The sequence below is a fragment of the Acomys minous genome, assembly GCF_964271855.1.
Source record: "Acomys minous genome assembly, chromosome: 14".
Lineage (NCBI taxonomy): Eukaryota > Metazoa > Chordata > Mammalia > Rodentia > Muridae > Acomys > Acomys minous.
The window spans coordinates 100,275,346-100,297,491 of NC_140496.1; the positions used below are offsets into that span (position 1 = coordinate 100,275,346).

General features: G+C 46.6%; 1 protein-coding gene across 6 annotated transcripts in view; it reads left to right on the forward strand.

Moving 5' to 3' along the window:
- Positions 1-531: 531 nt before the first annotated feature.
- LPAR3 (lysophosphatidic acid receptor 3) overlaps positions 532-22,146 on the forward strand; it is a 65,380-nt gene continuing 43,765 nt past the window's right edge. Inside the window, exons 1-2 of one of the 6 annotated variants that reach the window (XM_084756380.1) lie at positions 532-550; positions 20,568-21,324. In XM_084756380.1, the coding sequence (XP_084612506.1) occupies positions 20,589-21,324 (736 nt within the window). In that variant the 5' untranslated portion in view covers positions 532-550; positions 20,568-20,588. Of the gene's footprint in view, positions 551-729; positions 1,055-6,806; positions 6,827-13,047; positions 13,089-16,873; positions 17,064-19,632; positions 19,863-20,567; positions 21,325-22,146 lie in introns of those variants that run through there. The other 5 variants (XM_084756381.1, XM_084756379.1, XM_084756377.1 and 2 more) reach the window with 5 other exon arrangements.

Below are 22,146 nucleotides of genomic sequence, written 5' to 3' on the forward strand. Positions count from 1 at the left end.
GGAACTCAATCTCAGCTTGTGCACTTTACAAACTGATCCATCAATGGACACAGAGAAGGGTCTCATTGCATGCACACGATTGAATGAATTGGCGACGTACGCCCAAACGCACACTCTAGAAATTTCCCAAGCGTCTGAGGCTGAGTGGGAAGGGCTTGTCACTTCACAGTATCTTCTCATAAGGCGACCAGGAAGGCCCACCTTCTAACATGCTGTGACCTGGATTTTGTTTTTCAGCGGAGAGACAGACAGCTAAGCCTTTATACCCCGCTTTTCTTGGCACGCTATTTGCCAAAGGTAGGTCAGTTTTGAAACAGAGTATCCAGGACTGTTCACTGCGGGAGGCCAGAGAGACTCCCACAAGAAGCTTAAATATGCTTTGTTTCCTGTTGTAACACAAAGGTGACTGTTCTTGGACTCTTGATTGCCTGCACTCTAGCGTAGCTTGGGGATTCAGGCTTTAGAGTATCATATCTGGTCCTGGCAGAGAGCCTGCCTCCCACAGGTGGTGTGGGGTTGGGATACACTCGCCAGCAGCCACTTCAAACAGGTAATTTCACTTATAGAGAGAGAGTGAGAGCAATGCGTTCCAGTGTGGGTCTCTCGCTGAGGTGCGACTCTCTCTGTAGGGCCCTTACGGGCTACTAGCTCTTTAGAGAACCTTAGGTGGCCTCCTCGAGCTGGCCACCCCCATGGGTACCAGGTCCCCAGCCAAGCTTCTGCGGAGTGCCTCCCTGGGCCGCCCTGGCTCTCTGCGGCGCCTATCCGAGCCTGGCCGGCGGGGGGCGCGCTCCCGTGGGAACTTCCAGAGGCACCGGCCGGGCGGGACCGGGCCGCCCCTCCACCCCCACCTCCTCGCCCTGGCAAAGTTGCCCGGGACTCCCGGCGCGTAGCCGCGGACGTCGGAGAGCAGGCGCTGGCCTCCGCCTGCCCCGTGTACTCCGCTGCTGGCTGGCCGGAGCCCCGTCGCCCCGTCGCGCTCCCTCGGGGGCATGCAGCAACGGCGGGACGCTTGGTTCCTGGGCTCGGCGGCGAGAAGGAGCAAGCTAGAGCGGTGAGTGCGGTGCGCCGCGCCGCGCGGGATGGGGGTTCCCGGAGTCGCCGCAGGACGGGGCTTTTTCGGGGTTCTCTGGTCTCCTATCCTTTCCAAACTCCTGGGACGGAACTTTCCTCGCGATGTGTGTCCTACCCTGCCCTTTCCCACTTCGTGTTTCCTAAAAGCAAAAAGCAAAGCAGATAGAAAAAACGCTTGGTTGCATTGGCCATGCCTGTAGACTGATGAGCCTGGTACGGGGACACTGGGCTCCATCGCAGCGTGTTTTGTAGGGGCGCTTCTCTCCAAACTCAGTGAAGTCTGTCTGGTGATGAGAAATGGTTCCCTAGGAGTTGTGGGAGGTGACGTTTTGCACCTTGCAGTTTCACCTGTGTGATGGTCTGTCTGTTGGGAAAAGCTTGACCCCAGTGCAAAATTTGGAAAAGAGTTACTGAGACCAGCTCCTAAAGCTATCAGAGTTGTGCGGGATGAACCAAAGGTCTTCAGGATCCCCCCCTCACCGCAGGCGACAAAAGGGCTTTGCTTTGTAGCAGTTTCTTCATTGCCTTCTCTGTGCAAGTTGCAGCTATCAGAAACTACTTAGAATTTTCTCAAGCTTGTGATTTGAGGAGTGGCTGGATATTGGAAACATTTTAGTCTTATTAACGGGATCACCTAAAGGCCCTCCAAAGCACTTAGAGGTCAATTTGTAAATGGAATGATCTTCCTCAAACGCTTCGTAATTTGCTCCTGACATTGCAGCAGTTTTCTCCTGACTAACTCTTTGGTCTGGGAATGTCACATTACCCACAAAATACTCGACTTTTGAGGGCTCCTTCGAGTAATTTGTAAGTCTGAGAACAAAGTGAATGGCAGACCTAGACAAACTCCTTTTGCAAGTGGGTGAAGGTTGGGTGCGTGCCCAGTGTTCCCTGAACGCCCAGCGCCTGAATTGCTAAAGGGCCTTCTTGGGTTTACTCTACCAATAGTTGCTAATCCTGCTACCAGCCAGGTTTAGGTTCAAATTTGTGTGGCGATTTGAGTCTGGTAAACAAGTGACTTGAATTCCCCTCCCTGCTCCCTCCATAAGTGATGGTGTAGGCAGGACAGACAGCCTTGGTTCACTTAATACAGTTTCTCTAAGCAACCTGGGCCATTCTAAAGAAGTCTAGCTAACAAACCCTGCCAGTTAGGTGGTCTCTATGCCTTGAGATTGTGTAACCCTGGACATCTAAATATGGGACAGTACTTGCCAGTGAAATAGATTGTTTAGGAAAATTTTTCCTTTTAATTTTTTTTTATTCTTCAGTATTCAAAACCTTGATGCTTTCTTTGGTCTAGTGACAAATCTAAATCTTGCCAAATGCACTCAGCAATTACAACTATCAGATAAGCTCAATTTGGGTCTGGCTGTTTTATAAGATGTTTAACAGAACTGATTTACATATGTTTTCATGAGTAAAAACATTAAATATGCTATCATTATTCATGTAGCTTCATCAGGACTTGAGGTGCTACAATGAGTTACTTTTCCTCCTCGCCCCCTGTCCTCCCAAACCACACAGACACAGGAGGCATGCACACACAGTATTAGAGCCTGTCAGCAAATAAAGTTAATTTACTGGAAGTTGAACACTCATGCCTAAAGGTGAGCAGCTTCTTCCCTAAGGTCCCTAGCTTCCTCCTAAGGGTGGGCAGTCCACCATAACTCTTATTTCTTGGGGCTGGAGCAAAGGGGAAGTCACTATAACCCCAGTATGAATTACTACAACTCAAATGACCCATTAGCCACTCTCCTCAGTACAAACGTTAGTTCAAATGCTCTCTGGCTTGTGATTGTACCCAACAGAGAGTTTAAGTCTGATTGTAAGTTTCTAAATGGCTTGGACCATACTTGGGGCATTATTCATGTGAGATAAAGGAAGCAGCAAGGGTTTCCAGCCAGGCCAGCCTTTGTTCTAGCCGGCTTTGTGACCTTAGGCATATTGTTTTACATTTCTAGGCCTTAATTTGCTCATCTGTAAAACTGAAGATTACACTCAAGTCCCAAGATTAAAAGAGAAAACAGGAGGGTCCCTTGAGGACAGGAAGAACCAAAATGGTGGTTGTCCTGTTTCTCTCATAAACATTAAAAACATGGTGTTCACCTAAACCTGGCCACAGTGTCCATTGTGCCGGTGAGTGTACAGCGATCCCAGTGCACACACTGCTCTTGCATGCTGCCTGCTCTCCTGGATATGGACTTGGATTAGTTCCTTTTCTCACTGCTGTGACCACAGGCCTGACACGAAGTTTTTGCAGGAGGCAAGATTTATGTTGTCTCAAGATTTGAGGTGGCAGGAGCAGGAGCAGGGGTCTTTTGCTCACATCTGGGGGATCAGGACACAGAGAGGGGACAGAAAACACAGCTATAAACCTCAAGGACCTTCTCTCAGAAACCCACCTCTTCCAATTAGTCCTCAAAGCAGTGGCTGTGGGGGACATTTCACTTCTGACCTACAGCAGGCCTATCCTCTGTCTGTGTATGCTCTCCATAAGCCCTGAGCCATCCTCTCTCTGGCCTTGGTGATGCATCACCCTCCTGGGCTGTGTCGCAGTGGAAGCCTTAGGTTCAGCCAAGGGCATGAGAGGAGGGGGTGAAGATGCCGAAGTACCTCCACGAACACCTAGAGACACCTAGAGCAACGCTTCTCAACCTGTGGGGTGCGACCCCTTTGGAGGTCGAGCAAGGCTTTCACAGGGTCACCTAAGACCATTTGCATATCAGGTATTTATACTGCCATTCATAACAGTAGCAAAACTGCATCATTGAAATAGCAACAAAAATAACTTTATGGTTGGGGGATCATGACAACTGGAGGAACCGTGTAGCGTGAGGAAAGTTGAGAACCACTAACTTAAAGCTTGTGCTTTGTAAGTGGCCGGCTAGAGGTGTTTGGAATATGAGAGTCTAGGTTCTTATGGCAGCTCTGTCGTCTTTGTGGGATCTGTGGCCTTCAACATATTACTTGTCATTTTTTTTAAGTTGGTTTGATCATTTATATGATGGTGATTAAATGTCTTTTCCATTTATCTTCATGGCTTAGTGATAGGTCCCGTTCAGTCCTATACATGAGTACTGTGCTCTGGGAGGGGCCTTATATTGGTAGGAATTAAAGAGCCAGGGCACCCAGATGTGGATGGCTTCAAACAGATTTCACTCTGTGCTGCGTACATGGGTGTAGGGTTTCCATGTGGGTGTCCTGAGGACCAAGTGGACATCATTGCCCGCCCTCGGCAGGCCTCTCTCCTGTTCTCTGAGGTCACATTAGACTCCAGGGTCGAAACTGCGAGCAGAGCTTAAGAAACCGCTCTGAATAGGAAGCTAATTGCTGAAGCGAGGTTACCTACCAGCATGCAAAGTGCAAAGCAAAGTTCCGAGACGCTTTAAAGTGAAAAACCATCTCTCACCTCAGTTCTTGGTGGATAAACCTCAAGAGCTAGCTACCCTCCTAAAGCCAGGAAGAGAGTGGGAACAGCACTCTTTATACCAGTTAGACATAGCACTGGGCCCCCACACCGTCCTCCCTGCCCTGTGACTTCCTCATGACTTGAGTTTTTAAGACTTGCTTTGCAAAGTGATAGCATGGCTCGAGCCCGAACTCTTGGCAGTTTACTTCTTTCAGTCAGAGAGAGATATGTTGCTCTCTACCTGACGATGAGCCAGAAGAGTCGTTTCCCCTGAGGGGGAAGAGTCCTACATCCTCGGTTGTAGCCACCTCCTCATGGGTTCTCCAGGCCTAGCTGCTCTTCTTTATTCCTCCTTCTCGTTTGGCTGTGTAACTCCTGTCCTCCAACTTATTCTGCCCATGACTTGCTATCACTCCATTCTCATAAGTTTTGTCTCCGTTCAGCAGACACCACAGGCTGTACGTTACCCCTCCAGAACAGCCAGCCTTATCCCCTCCTAGGATGGTTAGTCAGGCCTTCTGATTTCTCATCTGACAGCCCCACGTCTTTATTTGTTCCTGAGACTGTAGGCCAGGTTCTTCTAGCTCTGGCCTTGACTCAGCCGTGTGATGACTTGCCTGTGGAGTTACAAGGGTGGCTTGGCCAGTGGCAGGGCTGGGCTGGAGGTCACTTAGCCCTGAATCAGCATGCACGTTTGCCCAAAGGCCTTCCGGGCAAGTGTGCAGTCAGTAAAAGCGGTGAGCTTGTTTTATGAACAAACTTTACGGCAATCCCTTGGCCGCATTTCAAGAGTTGGCTGCTAGTGGAAATGCTGCAGAAGAAAACCCCATTCCTAGTTTCTCACAGCAGAGGGTGCATGCAGCCATCCTGGTTTCTGCCAGGCCGCCCCACCTTAAATCACCATGTTTTCATTTTTGAGTTTGTTATTGTGTGTTGGCGGCGGTGGGGGGGGTGGGGTGGGAATTCTAGGCTATGTGAATGGGCTGCTTCTCTCTGAACCTCCACACTGAGTGTTGATGCGCATCGGTGACTTCCGCAAGAGTCAACCGTGTCTATGGAGGATGCCAAGCGTGAGTCGTTATTTCCACCACTCCTTCATGTGTAAGTTGGCATTCTCCTGTGAGGAAGCATACACCTTCTCATGCCTGTGCTCACGGACAGCAGGAAACACTCAGGGAACTCCCTTTGTGTTCAATATGTTGAAATCTTATATTTGTGTTTATCTTGATGTTCGTGTTGTACTCACTGGAAATTCTGCGGTGCTTGCTCTTGTGTTTCTTCACTTATTGAGACTCATTTCCTTCCTTCCTTCCCTCCTTCTTTCCTTCGTTCCCTCCTCCCTTCCTTCCTTCCCTCCTTCTTTCCTTCGTTCCCTCCTCCCTTCCCTCCTTCTTTCCTTTTTCTTTCTTTCTTTTTTGCCACAATATGTAAGAGGCTCATCTTGTACATTTTGTAAACTAGTCTATCCTTTCTTTTAGTAGATGTTATTTTCTCATTTTAAAACTGTGGATATTTAAGGTTTTGATGTGATGTTTTAGTATACTTGTCTCAATGCATACATACATTATAAAATGTTTCTACAGTTAAGCTCAGTTGTGTGTGTGTGTGTGTGTGTGTGTGTGTGTGTGTGTGTGTAGTAACTACAATCTGCCTTCTTGGCAAATTAGCAGTACACATTACCATACTATTGAGAATAACTCTCAGCAGTACACTACGGGGGGAGCATGGAAATGGGGAGGGACAAAGTCGCATTTGCGTCAGGTGAATAAGTCTAAGGATGTAATATGAGAATAGTGTGAAGACATTAACATCTGGAAAGCTTATTTGCCCCACTGTACCTGGGCTATGATGCTAGGCCTCTAGAGACAGAATTGGGAAGTAAGCAGGCGCGCGCGCACACACACACACACACACACACACACACACACACACACACACACACTTTTCTATTTCTCAGTATTGGGCCTTGTGCCAAAAAAATGACAGTTGTAATGTAAAGCTGAGAAGCATCTTTCTTTCCCATTTGTGTCTGTGTTCAAAGATTCTCTGGCAATTGGAGAGTCAGTTCCTGTTTCTTCTTGTCTGCTCCGAGCTGCCTGTCTGTATTCCTCTCCTTCCCTGGTTCCTACAGTTCTGAAGATTATCATCAGTCCCGGTTCTCCCATCCAGCTTGTAGCTCTGCGGCTCTCAGCCATAGCCCACGCCTCTGTGCCTGGCCTACTGTGTTGGCATGCTGCATCTTTAGTCATTGCCAGTGTCGCTAAATGCCTTGGGGTTTCTCAGGGAGGAGGACAGACTTGGACCCAGCTGGAGCCCGCTGCTCTGTACCACGAGCTTTCTGAGGTAACATATAGCCTTATAAATGTCTTTGGATTTCATTCTCTTTCTCTCTCCTGCTTTCCCGTTTATCATGCACAGCGAGCAGCTTTAACTGGGCAGGGAAGAGAAGAGTCAGTGAGTGGGTGGGTAGCTTCTAGGGGTCCAGGGGAACATGTTCATCATGTGCACAAAGCTCTCCACAAGCTCAGAACCCACGATCAACCAGGAGGGAAGCCAAAGCAAGACAGTTACATCTCCACGGGTTGTCCCCAGGACTTTCCCTGTTCATTTCTACCTGAACTTATCAGTGTCAGAGCATGAAGTCTCCAGCCTTGTAAAAGTTGATCATTTGTTGTACTTGACAGATGAAATTCGTTGCTTGTCTTCCAAGCTTGCTCTGCAATAGGAAAAGTGACTAATTACTGCTGTTTGCTATAATGTATTTAATTTCATTATGACATTTCCATTTTGTCACATGAACTTTTCCCCTTAGAAACTTTAGCCAAACTTTTGAAGGAAAGATGCATTTACAAAATTGATATTTTTAAAATCACAACCAGATCATATTTCTTCTGGAATCAGTAAAAGCTTGTGGAAGGCATTATCATCATTATAGAGAATAATTCTGTGTATTCCATTTTTTATGTGAGCAGAAAATTGGCTAAAAGGAGAGACTTTGAGGGTTAGTGCAGTGAAAAGGGCCTTGGGCCAGAAAGTGGGGAGCTGGTCAGAGTGAATTAGCATCGCATTTGTAGTCTGTTCACTTTGCACTGGCGTCTCCCTGTGTGATTAGGTAGGAAGGAAGAGGGAGTTGCAGAGAGCTGGAAGATGTTGTGCTGTGATAAGCAACTCCAGTGCCTTGACAGAACGGGTCAGCAAAATCTTGAATTTTGTGTCCTGATAACCCCGCAGTAACTAGAAATGTCACAGGTTGAAGTGCCTCTGATACACCTGACTGACCAAGCACCCATCTTTAGTGACACAGTACACTGCAGGGTACAGATTTCACAGTTAACCGAAAGCTGTGGGAACTGCCTGGCATTGGGAGAGGCCATTACACTACATAGTACTAGCCTAGGGGGAAAAAAATCAAAATTCACAATTTGAAACACACTTTGCAGGGAATGGGCGTCACTTTTGTACCATCGCCACTTTATAGTCTTGTCATTCTCATCAAATGTCAGCTGACTGTTTATACATAGTGTGTGCTTATTCCTGGACTCTCCTTTCTGTTCTATTGGTCTACACATGTGTCCTTTGTCTGAATTATACCATTTTAGTTACCGTAGTTTTGTAATATGGTTTGAAATTAGAAAGTGACTTCTCCAGCTTTGGTCTTTCCTAAGGTCATTTTAGACATTTAGCAATTTCATTTGCATTTCAGGATTTTTAAAAAAATATTTATTTCTGCTATGAATCTGTAAGATCACTTAGTGTGGTCTGGAACATTTTAACAATTTTAAGTCTCTGACCCATGAATATGAGGGTTTTTTTCATTTCTTATTTGCATCTTCTTTATTTTCCCTCATCAGCTTTCTATAGTTTTCCATGTATAAGCCTTTTGTGTCCTTGGCTGAGCTTATTTCTCGGTATTTTGCTCTGCTTTGATGATATCATGAATGTAGTTGCTTTCCTATTCTCTGTTGTGAGCTCAGTGTGAACATATAGACACAGAATGGGCTCTGCCGTGTGTCTGGCTTCTGTCAAAACCATCAAAAGGTGTTTTTTACTCCTCTGTTGCCACCTCTGTGCCTCTCTGGCGTTCCTTGCCTCTGGCTCTGGGCAGGATGCTCAACAAAGGCCCAGAGACAGCACAGCCATGTTCCCGTCTGGAGGACAGCCGGCAGTTTCTCTCACTGAGTATGGTGTTAGCTCGTCACTGCTTAGCATAGCTCTCATCAGCCCAAGTTCAGACCCTGGACTTGAGACCCGTATCCTCCATGATGTGTTCCTCTCTTCTTCCTCCTTTTGGTGTCCTGCCTCCTGTTGCCCTCCTGCTGTGCCAGGGCCAGTGGAAGAGCAAAGCGACAGGTATGGAGCCCGGCTGCTGCAGCGCTGAGCCTTGACTCAGGCTGAGAAAAGCCTCTCCTGGACTACTGCTTTAGCGTAGTGACTAGGGGACTTTGTCCACAGCCTGCCAAAGCCCAAATGATAGCACTGCACTTTCAGGAAGTTTGCATACTCTGATCTTCTTGGGGGTGGACTTTTGTGCTGTGTTCTGGAAGCATTGCTTTGATTTGGTCCTTGTGTGGTTTTAAAGCGTATGCCAGTTTGAGAGAGGAAGGAACGGGCAATGGCTAGATCAACGGGTGTCAGACAGAGCCATTTCGAAAAGGAGGAGCCCCCGTCTGAAGCAGGTTTAGCACATGTCCCACCCTCCCCCTATTGAGTCGTGTGTGGTGCCCAGCACTGACCACCCCTTGCCCCACAGATTTCAAATGCCGATGCGTCCATGTGTTGTTTTGGCTGATGAACCTACAATACCATGGAGGAGAAAAACAAAATTGCAAGTCACACTCAGGGACAAATAACAGTGACAGAGGGACCTACAAAGGCTAGGCAGGAGTTATGAGCTCTCACGAAGTGGAGGGAACTGTGACGCTGGCCTTCCGGAGTCCGGAGTCTCACAGGAGTGTTGAAAACGTGGGGCTCATGAGAAAGGACAAGCAGGAGCCTCTTCTTGTCAAGCTGTGGCTTCCCTGTCAATACAGTTCCTTGTGCTTTGTTGTTTGTTTGTTTGTTTGTTTTGCTTCCAGTGAATTCTGTACCACATGTGAATTCCATTCCAGATCAAATTCCCGAGATCTCCCACCTTCTGGCCCTGATGGTTACCCTGTCTCGCTCATTCTTCCTTCAGTATCTGCTTTGAGATGTGAGCATGGACAGGAGGATGCACCCTGCCTCTCTTCTCCTACAAGCTCTCCTCCCCCCTGGTCCCACTGGATCATCTAAGAGGCCTTGAGGGGAAGACATAAGTGCTTAGTGAAAATCCCCACTCTTTGAGGTTAGAGAAGCATCTGTGTTTTCCAATGCTCGGAGGCTCTCAGCTGCGAGACTTTCTATTCCTTTCCACCCTTGCTCACAGAGAGACACTTCTCACCTGAGACCATCTCCCTCTGGAAGTACATTACTAAAAGCTACAAGGAGCAGCCAGTCCTCCCTGAAGCTCTGCTTCTTTCTAATCCATCATCTAGAGCTATAGGCAAGGGTGTCTCAAGTGTGGTGACTTGAATAAAGCAGACATTTGTCTTTCTGTCTTATTCAGAGTCCTTCAGCACTGTGAGCTCAAGCTCAAGGGGTCCTTTCTTCCTGTTTATGTGCCACACATTGGTACGTTGCTTATCAAATCTGCTTTAAAAGGAGAGGTGCGGTTCAACGGTACCCTTGCCTAGCATTTGCAAGGCATTGGATTTAGGCCACAGCACCAATAAATAAGTACAAAAGAGAAAAGAAAGCATTTCTGCTGAAGATTAGTGTATTTTCTAGAGACAACTCCACTTGTCCTGTAGTTTAATCATGTAGCACTATCAAATTATAACCATTTCTAGGCATGCTTTCTCAATTTCTGTATTTATTTCCATGGCTGTATTCACCTGTGCTGCCCCAGGGCTTTACCCTTGCATCTGTGTTCAATGCTGGGCCCAGGTTGGGAGGACTGTAAAAGAACACGCGGCTGAACCTGCTTAGTGTTTTAGGGCTGACAGTGCAGGGTACACTTCATTTACGCACACATGGCCACTCTAGCTGGGGGCCACATGATGAGGAACAGGGCTGTCGCACTAGACCTTTAGTGCAGCCTGCTGGTCTAGTGCACGTTGTGCGGTGAGGTTAGCAACGAGAAGTTCAAGTAAGAACCCGAGAGCCGTCCTCAGAGGAAGTCCCGAAGGCAAATACCCAGGTAGGGAACTAAGTTAGAATCCACAAGATTATGCCAGAGCACTCGGCAAGCCCACAGCCTTGGGACACTGTAATAGTCCCCTTATAGACATGTCTAAAAATGTGCCTCTCCCTGGAGCTTCTAAATCCTGTCAAACTGACGATCAAGATATATTGATATTTGCGTATAAGGTTTCATTTGAGTAATGACCTCTGAAAATGATAAATTTTTCATTTTCTTTTATGTTTGTGGGTGGTCTCTGTACCGCATGTACCATATGTCTCTGTACGCCATGTGTGATGCCCACAAGATGTCAGAAAAGGGCATCAGATCCCCCTGGAACTTGAGTAACAGAAAGTTGGGAGCCACAGGGTGGGTGATAGGAATCAAGGCTAGATCTTCTGAAAGAGCAGCCAGTGCTCTTAACTGCTGAGCCATCCTCTCCAGCCTGAGCAATCATCTTTTAACGGAAGAGAGTTCAAAGGGAAAAGAAAAGACGGTTAGGAACCAAGACTGTCTGTAGCTCAAGGCTGGTGGGAGAACAGAAGACTAAATGTGGAGGGCAATGTAGAAAACGCAGGAAAGTCCAGTCATAGGCTGAGGGTCGGAGTGTCAAGTAAAGGCCATCTGTTGTCAGCCTGTGAAAGGAGAGCTAGAAACAGAATTGGGAATTATTCAGACTGAATGCATTAAAAACATGTGCCCATTACCACCCAGATTCTGTGCTTGCATTTCTAAGAAGTGGGAGACAGAAGGACACCAGCTCTGCTTACAACAAACTTAGACGCGGGGTTAGGCAAAATGAATATTTAGTGGAGTGTGATGAAGGCCTTAGGAGGGGTGCCGTGCATTTCTCAGCCTGTCTGTCTTTTCTAAGTATGTGGTACCCAGGCATCAAACAGCACAGAACATTTAGACTCCACCTCACCTCCTTCCAACCAACTAGCGGACACTCACATCACAACTAAGCATTTATTGAACATCAATTACTCCACACTGTACTGAACATTAGGGCCACAAATGCTGTCCATGCACTAAGACCCTCATAATCTGATGGTGAAGACAGACATAGGCAGAAAATGCTTACACATCATAGTAGCTAAAGAGTTCTTGACGCAGCAGGAAAGAGAGTCTGAATCTTAGAAACTGAGAAGCCACTTCAGGAGAATGAACACTTTGCTCTGCAGAGATGGTGCCACGGGTAAAGGAGCTTGCCTCGCAAGCAAAAGGACCTGAGTTCTGCCCCAAGAGTCCACAGGAAAAGGCTCTGCATAGTGGAATGTTCTAGTAATTCCAGCACTGTCCCAGCACCAAGGAGGCCAACACAGGGGACCCTTTCGGGCTCTCTGGCCACCCATCTTAGTTTTTAAGTGCCTGGCTGTAAGAGCTCTTCCGTTAAGGAGGTAGATGGTGTTTCTGAGAATGACAGCTGAGGTCATCCACCAGCCTCCACATGCATGGCATGTGTGCACAGGAAAGTGATGGTAACAGCCAAAGCCATATGGCATTTCTGAGGCAGAACCAGGAAGGAACAGTTAATACTCTCCCTCCCCCCCCCCCCCCATGAGAGGCTGCCCAGCAGAAACTGAGCCAGCACACCTGGGAAGAAGGTGGCTGGAAGTCAACATGGCCCCAACCCTCCTATCTCTTTCTGCGAAGCTGGTGTCTTATTGCCAGGAAAGGCACTGCATACCGCCAGTGACCTGTCCCTGGGCACCATGGGAGATAGTTTAGGACAAGCCCTGCAGTGCTGAGAATCCTAAATGTCCTTCTGGAGACTAGAGATAGGCCACATAAAGTGGTACACAGCTAGTTAACAACAACAACAAAAAGTTTGGTCTAAAAATTTGCCTGTTGCAGACTTTATACCGTGAAGAAATATTATTTTCCTCTCATGGGAAGTCACTGGTGCTAAGGCTGCAATGTGAAAGTTGTCAAAATATCTTATATAGATAAAAAAAAATTTTGGTTAAGGAATGTATTTCCTTTCATATAACTAGCCAGCTCTTTTGAGCAGTGAAGCTTCTGAAATGTGATTATACAGAGATCTAAAGACTGTCATAGAAATTATATATAAATAATACTAATTTTAAGCATTTGACTAGCATTAAAAATGAGGATCAAAGTTCAAAACCTATCTCCTGCTAGCTTAATGACTCATATTACAATTTTATAATGAGGTAAACAACATTAAGGATTTACATAACATTTGGATAAACTAAGTCAGAGAATTTGTTGATCGCATAAAATTCATGTGTTTTTCTCTCTTTACTGTGTTTCTGCTGTTTCCTGTTTAATCAAGGGGCTTAAGACAGTCCCCAGCCATCAGGAACATCTGGGAACAATGCCTTTGATTACAGCTGTTTATTAAACAAGTCCAAGGGCAGAAGCTGCGGTGCATACCACGCTGTAAGTCCACCCACTCCCTAGAGAGAGCTGGTGGTAGGTGAACTTGCTGACATGTCTCACGCCGCCCTCCTTGCCTGAAGGCCTCTGCCCCGTGTTCTGACATGATCATGCTGCTAAGCCTGGCCTGCAGTTTGTCCTGAATTTTACTGTCTCTCAGTGCATGGTGACTTGGGAATGTCAATTTCTCAGAGAGAGAGGGAGAGAGAGGTGGGGGGGGGGAGAGAAAGAAAGAAAAAGAAGAAGGAGGAGGAGGAGGAGGAGGAGGAACAGGAGGAGGAGGAGGGAGCTCATGCCAGGCTGGCAAGTCAGTGAGTCCCAGGAATCTTCTTGCCTCCTCCTCCCCAGGCCTGGGATTCCAAGCATGTGCCACTACACCTGGCATTTTTATTAGTACCAGAGTTCTGGGAACTCTGTGAGCACTTTACTGAGTCATTTCCCTTAGCTCCAGTTTCTCATTTTATTAAGGATTTTTCCCAGTCACACCAAGTGAGCATTTGCTGGTCCTCTGTGTGGCTACTCCCCTAGGACCTAACTGACTCTGCAGAGGACAGTGGTTGGAGACCACTGTTGGGGACAGGCACAGGCTCCCAGGTGAAGATTCATTCTTAATAACAGAGGCTACCGTTCAGCTCCCTGGAGAGAGATGATGAGGTGTCTATAACAAGATGAGGAGGTTGACTCCCAGCAGCCCTGCCTTTAGCAAGTACCCCTAAAGTAAATACACTGGCCTTCTCTAAGTTTACCAGGGGCATCTACTATTCTATTACCAACAAAATCGGCTTATGTGTAAGCTCTGACAAACTGCTATGTCTATGTTTATTCCACACGGCATGGGTAAAGAGGATGCTTTCAATTTATTTAGAACAATATAAGGGAGGTGGTAATATCCTTTGTTTCTTTTAAATTTTTAAAATAATTTATTTACATTACATCTCGATTGTACCCTCCTTTCTCATCTCCTCTCGTTCCCGCTCTCCTTCCCTCTTCCCCCCTCCCCCTCCCTATTCCTCTGAAAGGGGGAGCCCTCCTCCCGTCCATCTGACCCCAGCCTATCAAGTCTCAAGCAATTTTAGATTTGCCAAAATGTTGAGCACCCAATAGACTTCCTAGTTCATGTCCCCTACACAAGAGCTGTGTTGTTAAATCCTAAATTAATGCGGTTCATTTGTTACAGTTGTTGAACTGGCACATATATTGTTACTACTAAAATGCTTATTTTATTTAGATCTCCTAAACCTTTAGGATACACATTCTATTCCGTTGTTAAGCCTCTTAGCTGTGACAGTGGTGCAAAGCGTCTCTTTCTGAAGACCTGTATAGGTTTGAAGGGTCCTTTTCTGCTGGCTTCTGTTGTTGTTGTTGTTGGTTTTCTTTAGTTGTCTGGTTGATTCCCCCCCCCCCCACACACACACATGGTTAGCAGAGTTTGGGGTGCTTCAAATGATCACACAGTAAATCGTTATTTCTCACACATGGTTTCAAGAGTTAGACAATCATAGAACCTTAGGCTGCTGACACTGGACTTGGCCATCTGACTGAAGTAACGCTTGCTCAGTTCCTCAACTGAAGAGCCATTTCTTTCTCTGTGTCCATATTCAGATGGGAAATCTTTGAAAGGACATCACTAGGTAGAGCCTTAGGGACCGGACGTTAAGATTCCCTTCTTAACAGTGGTATATCTGTGATTTATCAGGGATTTGTCTGCTAGGGAGATCTTTGTCTTCATTCCAACTATTTTATCCAGAACTGAGCCCTGGATACGGAGGGTCCCCAGTTTGTAATTCCTCCTTTGTCTTGGTACTTGGATCGGCCCAGCTTTGACAAACTGCCTCTCTTTCTCTTTTGAAGTTATGTTTTGAGAGGAACCCTCATATTTCTGAGCTCTGCGCGCACAGGAAGTTTCTGTGGTGGGATTTGCTCTTCAGACCACCCAGACTTGTCAGCTCTGGTGAAGCCACATTCAAGGGAAGCAGACGCCAACCTCACACCTCTCTGCTGACAGGATTTGGTGCCAAGTCAAGCCAGGGAAATGAAAGAGTTGTGAAACTCAAATTAGAGGGTGTGCCTATGGGGGAAGAACGTGGTAAGGGTCAGCTTGGTTAGAAGGTTAGAGTCACGAGGCATGGGTGTCTGAGGGTTCTTCCCTTAAGTCTGTATTTAAGTCTGCGTTTGCTGAGTCCATGTGTGTGCTGGGCATTCTTCCAGGGTCCGGGGGTGTGTCATAACAACATAAAATGCATGCCTTCCTAAATGTGCCTTCTTGCTGGAGAGAGCAACCGGGTCCCCAACTAGATTGTCAGATGATGAGAAATGCTGCAAATCACAGAGCCGAATAAATGGCTGGTTCCCCTTAGAGAGCTATGAGGAAGGGCTCTCTGATGAAATGATGTTTGCTCAGGAATGAGATAGGAAAATGAGCCCTGTGGGTATGTGGGGCAAGAGGCGGCTGCAGAGATGGGCCGGCAAGTGCAGAGGCCTGGGAGGCAGCGGCTAAAGTGAACCCCAGGGATTAAAGGTGCATTTAAATCCTCCTTCCTGTCCTTGTTTACCATTACCATGAATTATTGAATTCAGTGAAGAAGCATAATCACCTACGCAGGCATCCTAAGGTGGCAACTGAGCGATGAGGTTTCTAACGAGGAGAGGGTTGTTCTCTGTTTGTGGGCCACGGGGAGAGAAAACACAGGCAGCATCAACTCGCCCCCGCCCTGGCCCTGTCGTCTCTGCATCTCTTGTCCTTGCAGAGGAGGGGCGTGCTAGTGAAAAAGCCGGGCAACAAAACGTGTCTCCCAAAAATACAGCTAGGAATAAGAGCAGCTTGTGTGGTTTTCTGATGGCTTCATTTCCATAATTGTTTCCACATTCCAAGTTGCCTGATTATCTTTTTTTTTTCCCCCTTCAAAGAAACAAGTTGGGGAGGATCGAAATGACAGCGTCGCTAGTGAAGTTCTCATTTGCTTCCACATATAGACTTTCCAAACCACCATCTTTTTTTTTTCTTCTTCTTTTTTCCAAACCGCCATCTTATGAAGGCTTACGTTACTGAAGTTTGAAGTTGTGGTCATTGCTCCAAAGTTGAGTGTCTCCTGTGGGTCTGTGTCAGAACCTACTAAATCCCCTAAACCTTTAGCAGAGAAACAAACAGCCGCTGAGATGGGGCAGAAATACGAGTTAGCATCGTCGATGTGACCGTGTTGCTTCCCTCTTACTGTAAGAATTGAACACATATATTTTTAAATATCTTTTTTTTTCTCCTTACCTCAGGGCTATTTTAAAAGAGGAGGGAGCCAAAGGCTGTTTATCTGTGCTTTGCACTGTGGATAAGTCTTTGAATGTGATTTGATCAAATTGTCCCCTTTTCAGTTTCATGGCAATTACCGTTCAATCTAGGACTCACGGTTGTTCCTGGTATTGCCTTTGCCTAAAGAGAGGAAGCAGCACGTAGTGTGGGCTTCTGGGAAAGTTGCCCAGCTGGAGACACCTGCCTCTCAGCCGTGTGACCTCCAGCAGGTGTTTGTGTTTCTCCTCCCGAAAGACGGCTATGCATCCTTGTTGAGAAGATGAAATGAAGTGGTCCATGTAAAACGCTTAGTCCAGCACTTGGCCCAGGGTACGCACTTGGTAATTAAATTAGACTAGAGAGGAGACATTAACTCACTGAGAACACGCAGTTAATAAGTGACGAAACACTCTATTGTGCTGTGTGGCTGTTGTGTAAGCCAGTAAAGATGCTTAACTCCGACTTTTGATTTTTGGGGGAGTAGGACACAGCCGAGGACAAAGATCACACATTCGCTTACCGAGTCTTCCACTACCAGGCTGAGCATAATAGCAGATCCCTGCTCTGCCGGAGCAGAGCGGCCTGGGATGGGAGTTGGACACCAGCGTCTGCATTCATGTGGAGGAAAGTCCTGGGCCTTGGTGGGCTGCAGGGTACCTGAGCCAAGGCTGGATCGTGGCCCTCACGTTCCCAAGGTGATGGCAAGTTGAGTGAGTCAGAGGCGTCTTGCAGAGAGCACGAGGCCAGAGTGAAACAACTCAGACTTATCAACTTTTTTTTGAAATCACACAATCAGGTTGAAAGGTCTGAGACAGGTCAAGAAATGCTACTTTGGCAATTAGTTCTAAACTAGCTAGGATTTTTAGTGATTTCCAGCTTAGCGAAGACGATAGTGTATGGTTAATCTGCATAGTGAACCATCAGTAAACTTGGAAGCAAATGCAGAAGGAAGGAATGATGTTGGCAGGAAGTTTTCTTTATGGGAGAATTGGTAAAGGGTGGATCCAGATGAGGTCAACTCTCAGCACAGAAAGTCTTAGAGAGACATGGGCTTAGACAAAACCCACCTAAGCCTTGTTCTCAGTGAAAACACCCTAAAGTGAGCTGAGCTGGTGATGGCTGGCTGGGTACTCCCATCTCCCAGCTTTCTCCTTTGAACCATAGCTTGTTTTTCAGAGCAATCGGTGTACAACTAAAAGGATGGACATAGAATTTATGAAATCATGTTTAAAAGTTTAAATGCCGCATGGTGGTGGCACACACTTTAATCCCAGCACTCGGGAGGCAGAGGCAGGTGAGATCTCTGAGTTGGAGGCCAGTCTTTTCTACATAGTGAGTTCCAGAACAGCCAGGGCTACACAGAGAAACCTTGTCTCAAACATAGATAGATAGCTGATAGATAGATAGATTCTGAGATATAGAAAAATAGAATTTAAAAAAGACCCACAATTCTTCCTTTTTAATTATTTATTTACAGTTTGTTTGCATGTTTCTGATTGTATTATGTAGTTGTTCATAACTAAAATAATGGTGAGCTTTTTCTTTTCCTAACAAAACTTCTTGGCATGATTTGCACTTACTGCTTTATAGTTCATGTAACCTTTTTGTTTTAAATTAATTCCAAGGATGAACTTTGTTGCCTTCACTGTTCCTTTCAGATGTACAATTCCGTGTAGCGGGGAGGGAGCTATTTAATATAAGTTCTGCTAATCATAGTTTTCCTGAGACAGCTCCACTGAAGACAAAACAACTTTTTATTCTCAGAACAATTTTTTCCATTAAAAAAGGATCAGGAATACACAAATTCATTTTTATGGAAGAAGGGTAGAGTTTGAAGACTTTGAAGTACCAATCATTGAGGCTTTACTGCCTCACACAACCACAGATTTGACCAAACTTAACAACCGAAACTAAAAATCTAGCTTCTCTTTAAAGAAATAAGGAAAATTCAACAGATTTTTTAAAAACATCTAATTTCTAACATTCTATATAATATTCTTAATAAATCACTCAGGAGTGATATTATACTTGCTATAAAAATGTTTTTCTTAGCTATCTAGGGCATATAACAAAACAAAATGTGTAAATTATTTTTAGTGAAAGGAAACAGTACTGTCATCTCTTCCTGTGACTGTAACAAAGTTACCTGGACTAGGTATGTATAAATAGAATTTATTTCTCACTGGAATTGGGACATCCAAGATGCAAGAGAGAGGCACCATCAGATTTTGTCTGGGGAAGGCAGAATCTCTGCTTTAAAAATGGAGCCTTGCTATAGAATCCACATGAGGTAGAACGAGAAATGGAATCCAACGCAGTCTTCATGGCACCGGGGGGCCAGTGATGAGGGCCAGCAAGTAGTGACCCCTCCGCAGTGAGGCTCCAGATTGGCAGTAACACCACAGACCATCCACAGCGTGTGTTTCTCAGCTTGTCTGGAATCTTTATATAGCTTTAACATTGTTGAAAGCTGAGTTTTCTCCTTGGGTATTCAATTGAATTTCTAATTAACATTTTCCATTACGCCCTCCTATCGTGCTAGCAGACTTAGAAATACACTGTCTTTCAGGCAGGTTGACAAGACCCATCAGAATTCTCCATATGCCTTGCTATCCTCTATCTCATTCTGAAAACAACGAATCATTCTTATGGCTGGCCATGTATATACAGATTAGTTGCTTATAAAGACCAAACACTGGAAATAACCTTGGGGTCCAAATTTAGGGATTGGTCAAGTAGGACATATAACAAGATGCTAAGAAGATGTTAAAGTTATACGATTTGTTTAATTATAAAAAGTGAACCTTTAAAAAAATCTCACAATGGCATTTAATCAGGTAAGATATCACTATACCGTTAAGATATAAATTGAGAAGCAGGCTATCAAGAGGCAACTCAGCTTTATACTACTTAAAATTGTTGTCTAGGCTGGTAATTCCTACTCCGGTGTGGTATCAGATTCCAGAATCTTGTCGGAAGTTTCAAAGTGAGATTCCTACTGCCCTTTCCCTGTTACACACACTTCAGCGGAGGGTAGACAGGTCAACACTTAGGTCTGCTGAGCCTGAGCCTCTGGTTCTTCAGGGGATAAATCCCAGCTTTAAAAAAAAATGAGGTATCCCTTGCAGTCAGAAGCTAGGATCTCCACTTTCAACTCCAACGGATTGTTGACAGGACCCTTCATAGCTCTGACCACACATAGCAGAGAAGTGGGCATCCTTAGAGCCTTCCCTTGGCTAAGATCTCTATCTTTGGCATCCAAGACCCCCAAGAAGTCTTATACTAAGAGGAACCAGTGTCATCCCTACAAACCTGAGACCGCACTTTGGTGTCTCTTTTCCCACAAGTCTCAAGAACTCGCCTTCACTTAGCCGGGGAAGCCTACCATTCGCCTTGGATTGGATGTCTGTACAAGCCCTAGATGTCGGCGGCACTTGCAGAGGCCTTGCCCTCCACTACCTGTGGGTTAGAGAGAGTGCAGAAACTGACCTGAGGTAATTAGACTGGAAAACCCCGCATTAAAAAAAAATCACACTGGAGACCATGAGGAAGAGATGAAGAAGATAAGGGTCGGGTATCAAGACCAAAGTCTCCCCGCTGCACTAAGTAATTGTACCTGTAGCCTGGAGATAAATGATGGTGAGAGATGGTCAAGACTGGAGGTAGAGGGTGGGGTGGTCTCGTGGAGAAGGCCATTTGCCATGGAAGAGTAAGTAATTCAATAGTGTTATCTTGGCAGGACTACGCCTGGCATACCAGCCTGCTCTTGATTACTGAGCAGAACTCATAAATAAGAAATTTGGCCTGGATGCTACCAGCAGAGAACATTCATTAGTGATCCATGCTATGTTGTCATTGTCACTGGTACAGAGTGGAAATTGTAAGGCAGCACACTTGACATACGGATGCCTCCTTGACCATCCATTTATTCCTTAGCTAGCCACTCAATTACCTGTCACGAGGCAGCCAGAGCCTCTGGATCCTGGTGCAAATAAAGGAAACACAGACTCTGCTTCCTGGAGGTTTTAGCCTATCCTGGGAAACAGTTTGCGTGCAAACCATGCGCTGTGGTAGGGGTGCATGGACTGAAGCGAGGAGACTGAAGGGAGTCACTTGGAGGAGGGGGTGACACGGTGGCAGTGAGTGGCTTAGTGCATGGTCCCACTTAGTGATGTTTGTCTTCTTGTGTTCCTGTCCAGGATGCCCGGCTCTTCTCCACAATGAATGAGTGTCACTACGACAAGCGGATGGACTTCTTCTACAACAAGAGCAACACAGACACTGCCGACGAGTGGACAGGGACGAAGCTTGTGATCGTCTTGTGTGTTGGGACATTTTTCTGCCTCTTTATCTTCTTCTCTAACTCCCTGGTCATCGCAGCAGTGATCACGAACAGGAAGTTTCATTTCCCCTTCTACTACCTGCTGGCTAACTTAGCCGCTGCAGACTTCTTTGCCGGAATCGCCTATGTGTTCCTGATGTTCAACACTGGCCCGGTGTCAAAAACATTGACTGTCAACCGCTGGTTCCTCCGCCAGGGGCTCCTGGACACAAGCTTGACTGCCTCCCTGGCCAATTTGCTGGTTATTGCTGTGGAAAGGCACGTGTCCATCATGAGGATGAGGGTTCACAGCAACTTGACCAAAAAGAGGGTGACACTGCTGATTCTGCTGGTATGGGCCATCGCCATCTTCATGGGGGCGGTCCCCACCTTGGGCTGGAATTGCCTCTGTGACATCTCGGCCTGCTCTTCTCTGGCCCCCATTTACAGTAGGAGTTACCTCATTTTCTGGACCGTGTCAAACCTCCTGGCCTTCTTCGTCATGGTGGTGGTCTACGTGCGCATCTACATGTACGTCAAGAGGAAAACCAACGTCTTGTCTCCACACACGAGCGGCTCCATCAGCCGCCGGAGAGCTCCCATGAAGCTAATGAAGACGGTGATGACTGTGTTAGGTAAGAGGAGACAAGAGAGCCGGGGCGCAGCCAATCACAGGGCTTGTAGTGGATGCTCACTGTGCGCAAGGCGCTCACTGTGCTCAAGGCACTCACTGTGCAGTCAGAAGGCAGCAGTGAAGAGATCAGATGTAAGTCCTCAGTCACAGAGCTTACGTTCTCACAGTAGTGAGGAAACAAGTGTTCTGGCTGGAGCAAGCACTGCAGGCAGGACACATGCTAAAAAAAAAAAAAAAAATGCAGGAAGGAGGAACGGGTGCCACACCGGTGTAGCTTGTGATTCTCAAAGGCCTGTGGTGGACCACGTGGTCTTGGAGCAGTGATATAAAGGTACTAGTGAAGAGGTGGCTTGGTTCTCACCAGACAGAAGATGGAGAGGGGAGGGTGGGCAGAGGCGGGGCCAGACAGCTGTCAGGCAGGGGTCCCCTCAGACACCTGTCAGACAGGGGGTCCCCTCAGACACCTGTCAGGGGGTCCCCTCAGACACCTGTCAGACAGGGGGTCCCCTCAGACACCTGTCAGGGGGTCCACTCAGACACCTGTCAGACAGGGGGTTCACTCAGACACCTGTCAGATGGGGGTCCACTCACACACCTGTCTGGTGAAGAGGATAAAGGGAGGAGCCTGGGTGTGAAGATTGGCTGGCAGAGGGGCTTCAGAAGCACCCGGAAAATTCAGGCAGCCTGGAAGCCAAGAGAAGGCAACCACAGAGAGGGAATCCGCATGGAGGCTCCTTGATCCAAAATAGGTAGCAACAGAGGCTTTCACACTTCCTGCGTTTTGTACTAAAAAAGAAGGTATCGAAGGCTTTGGAATATTTTG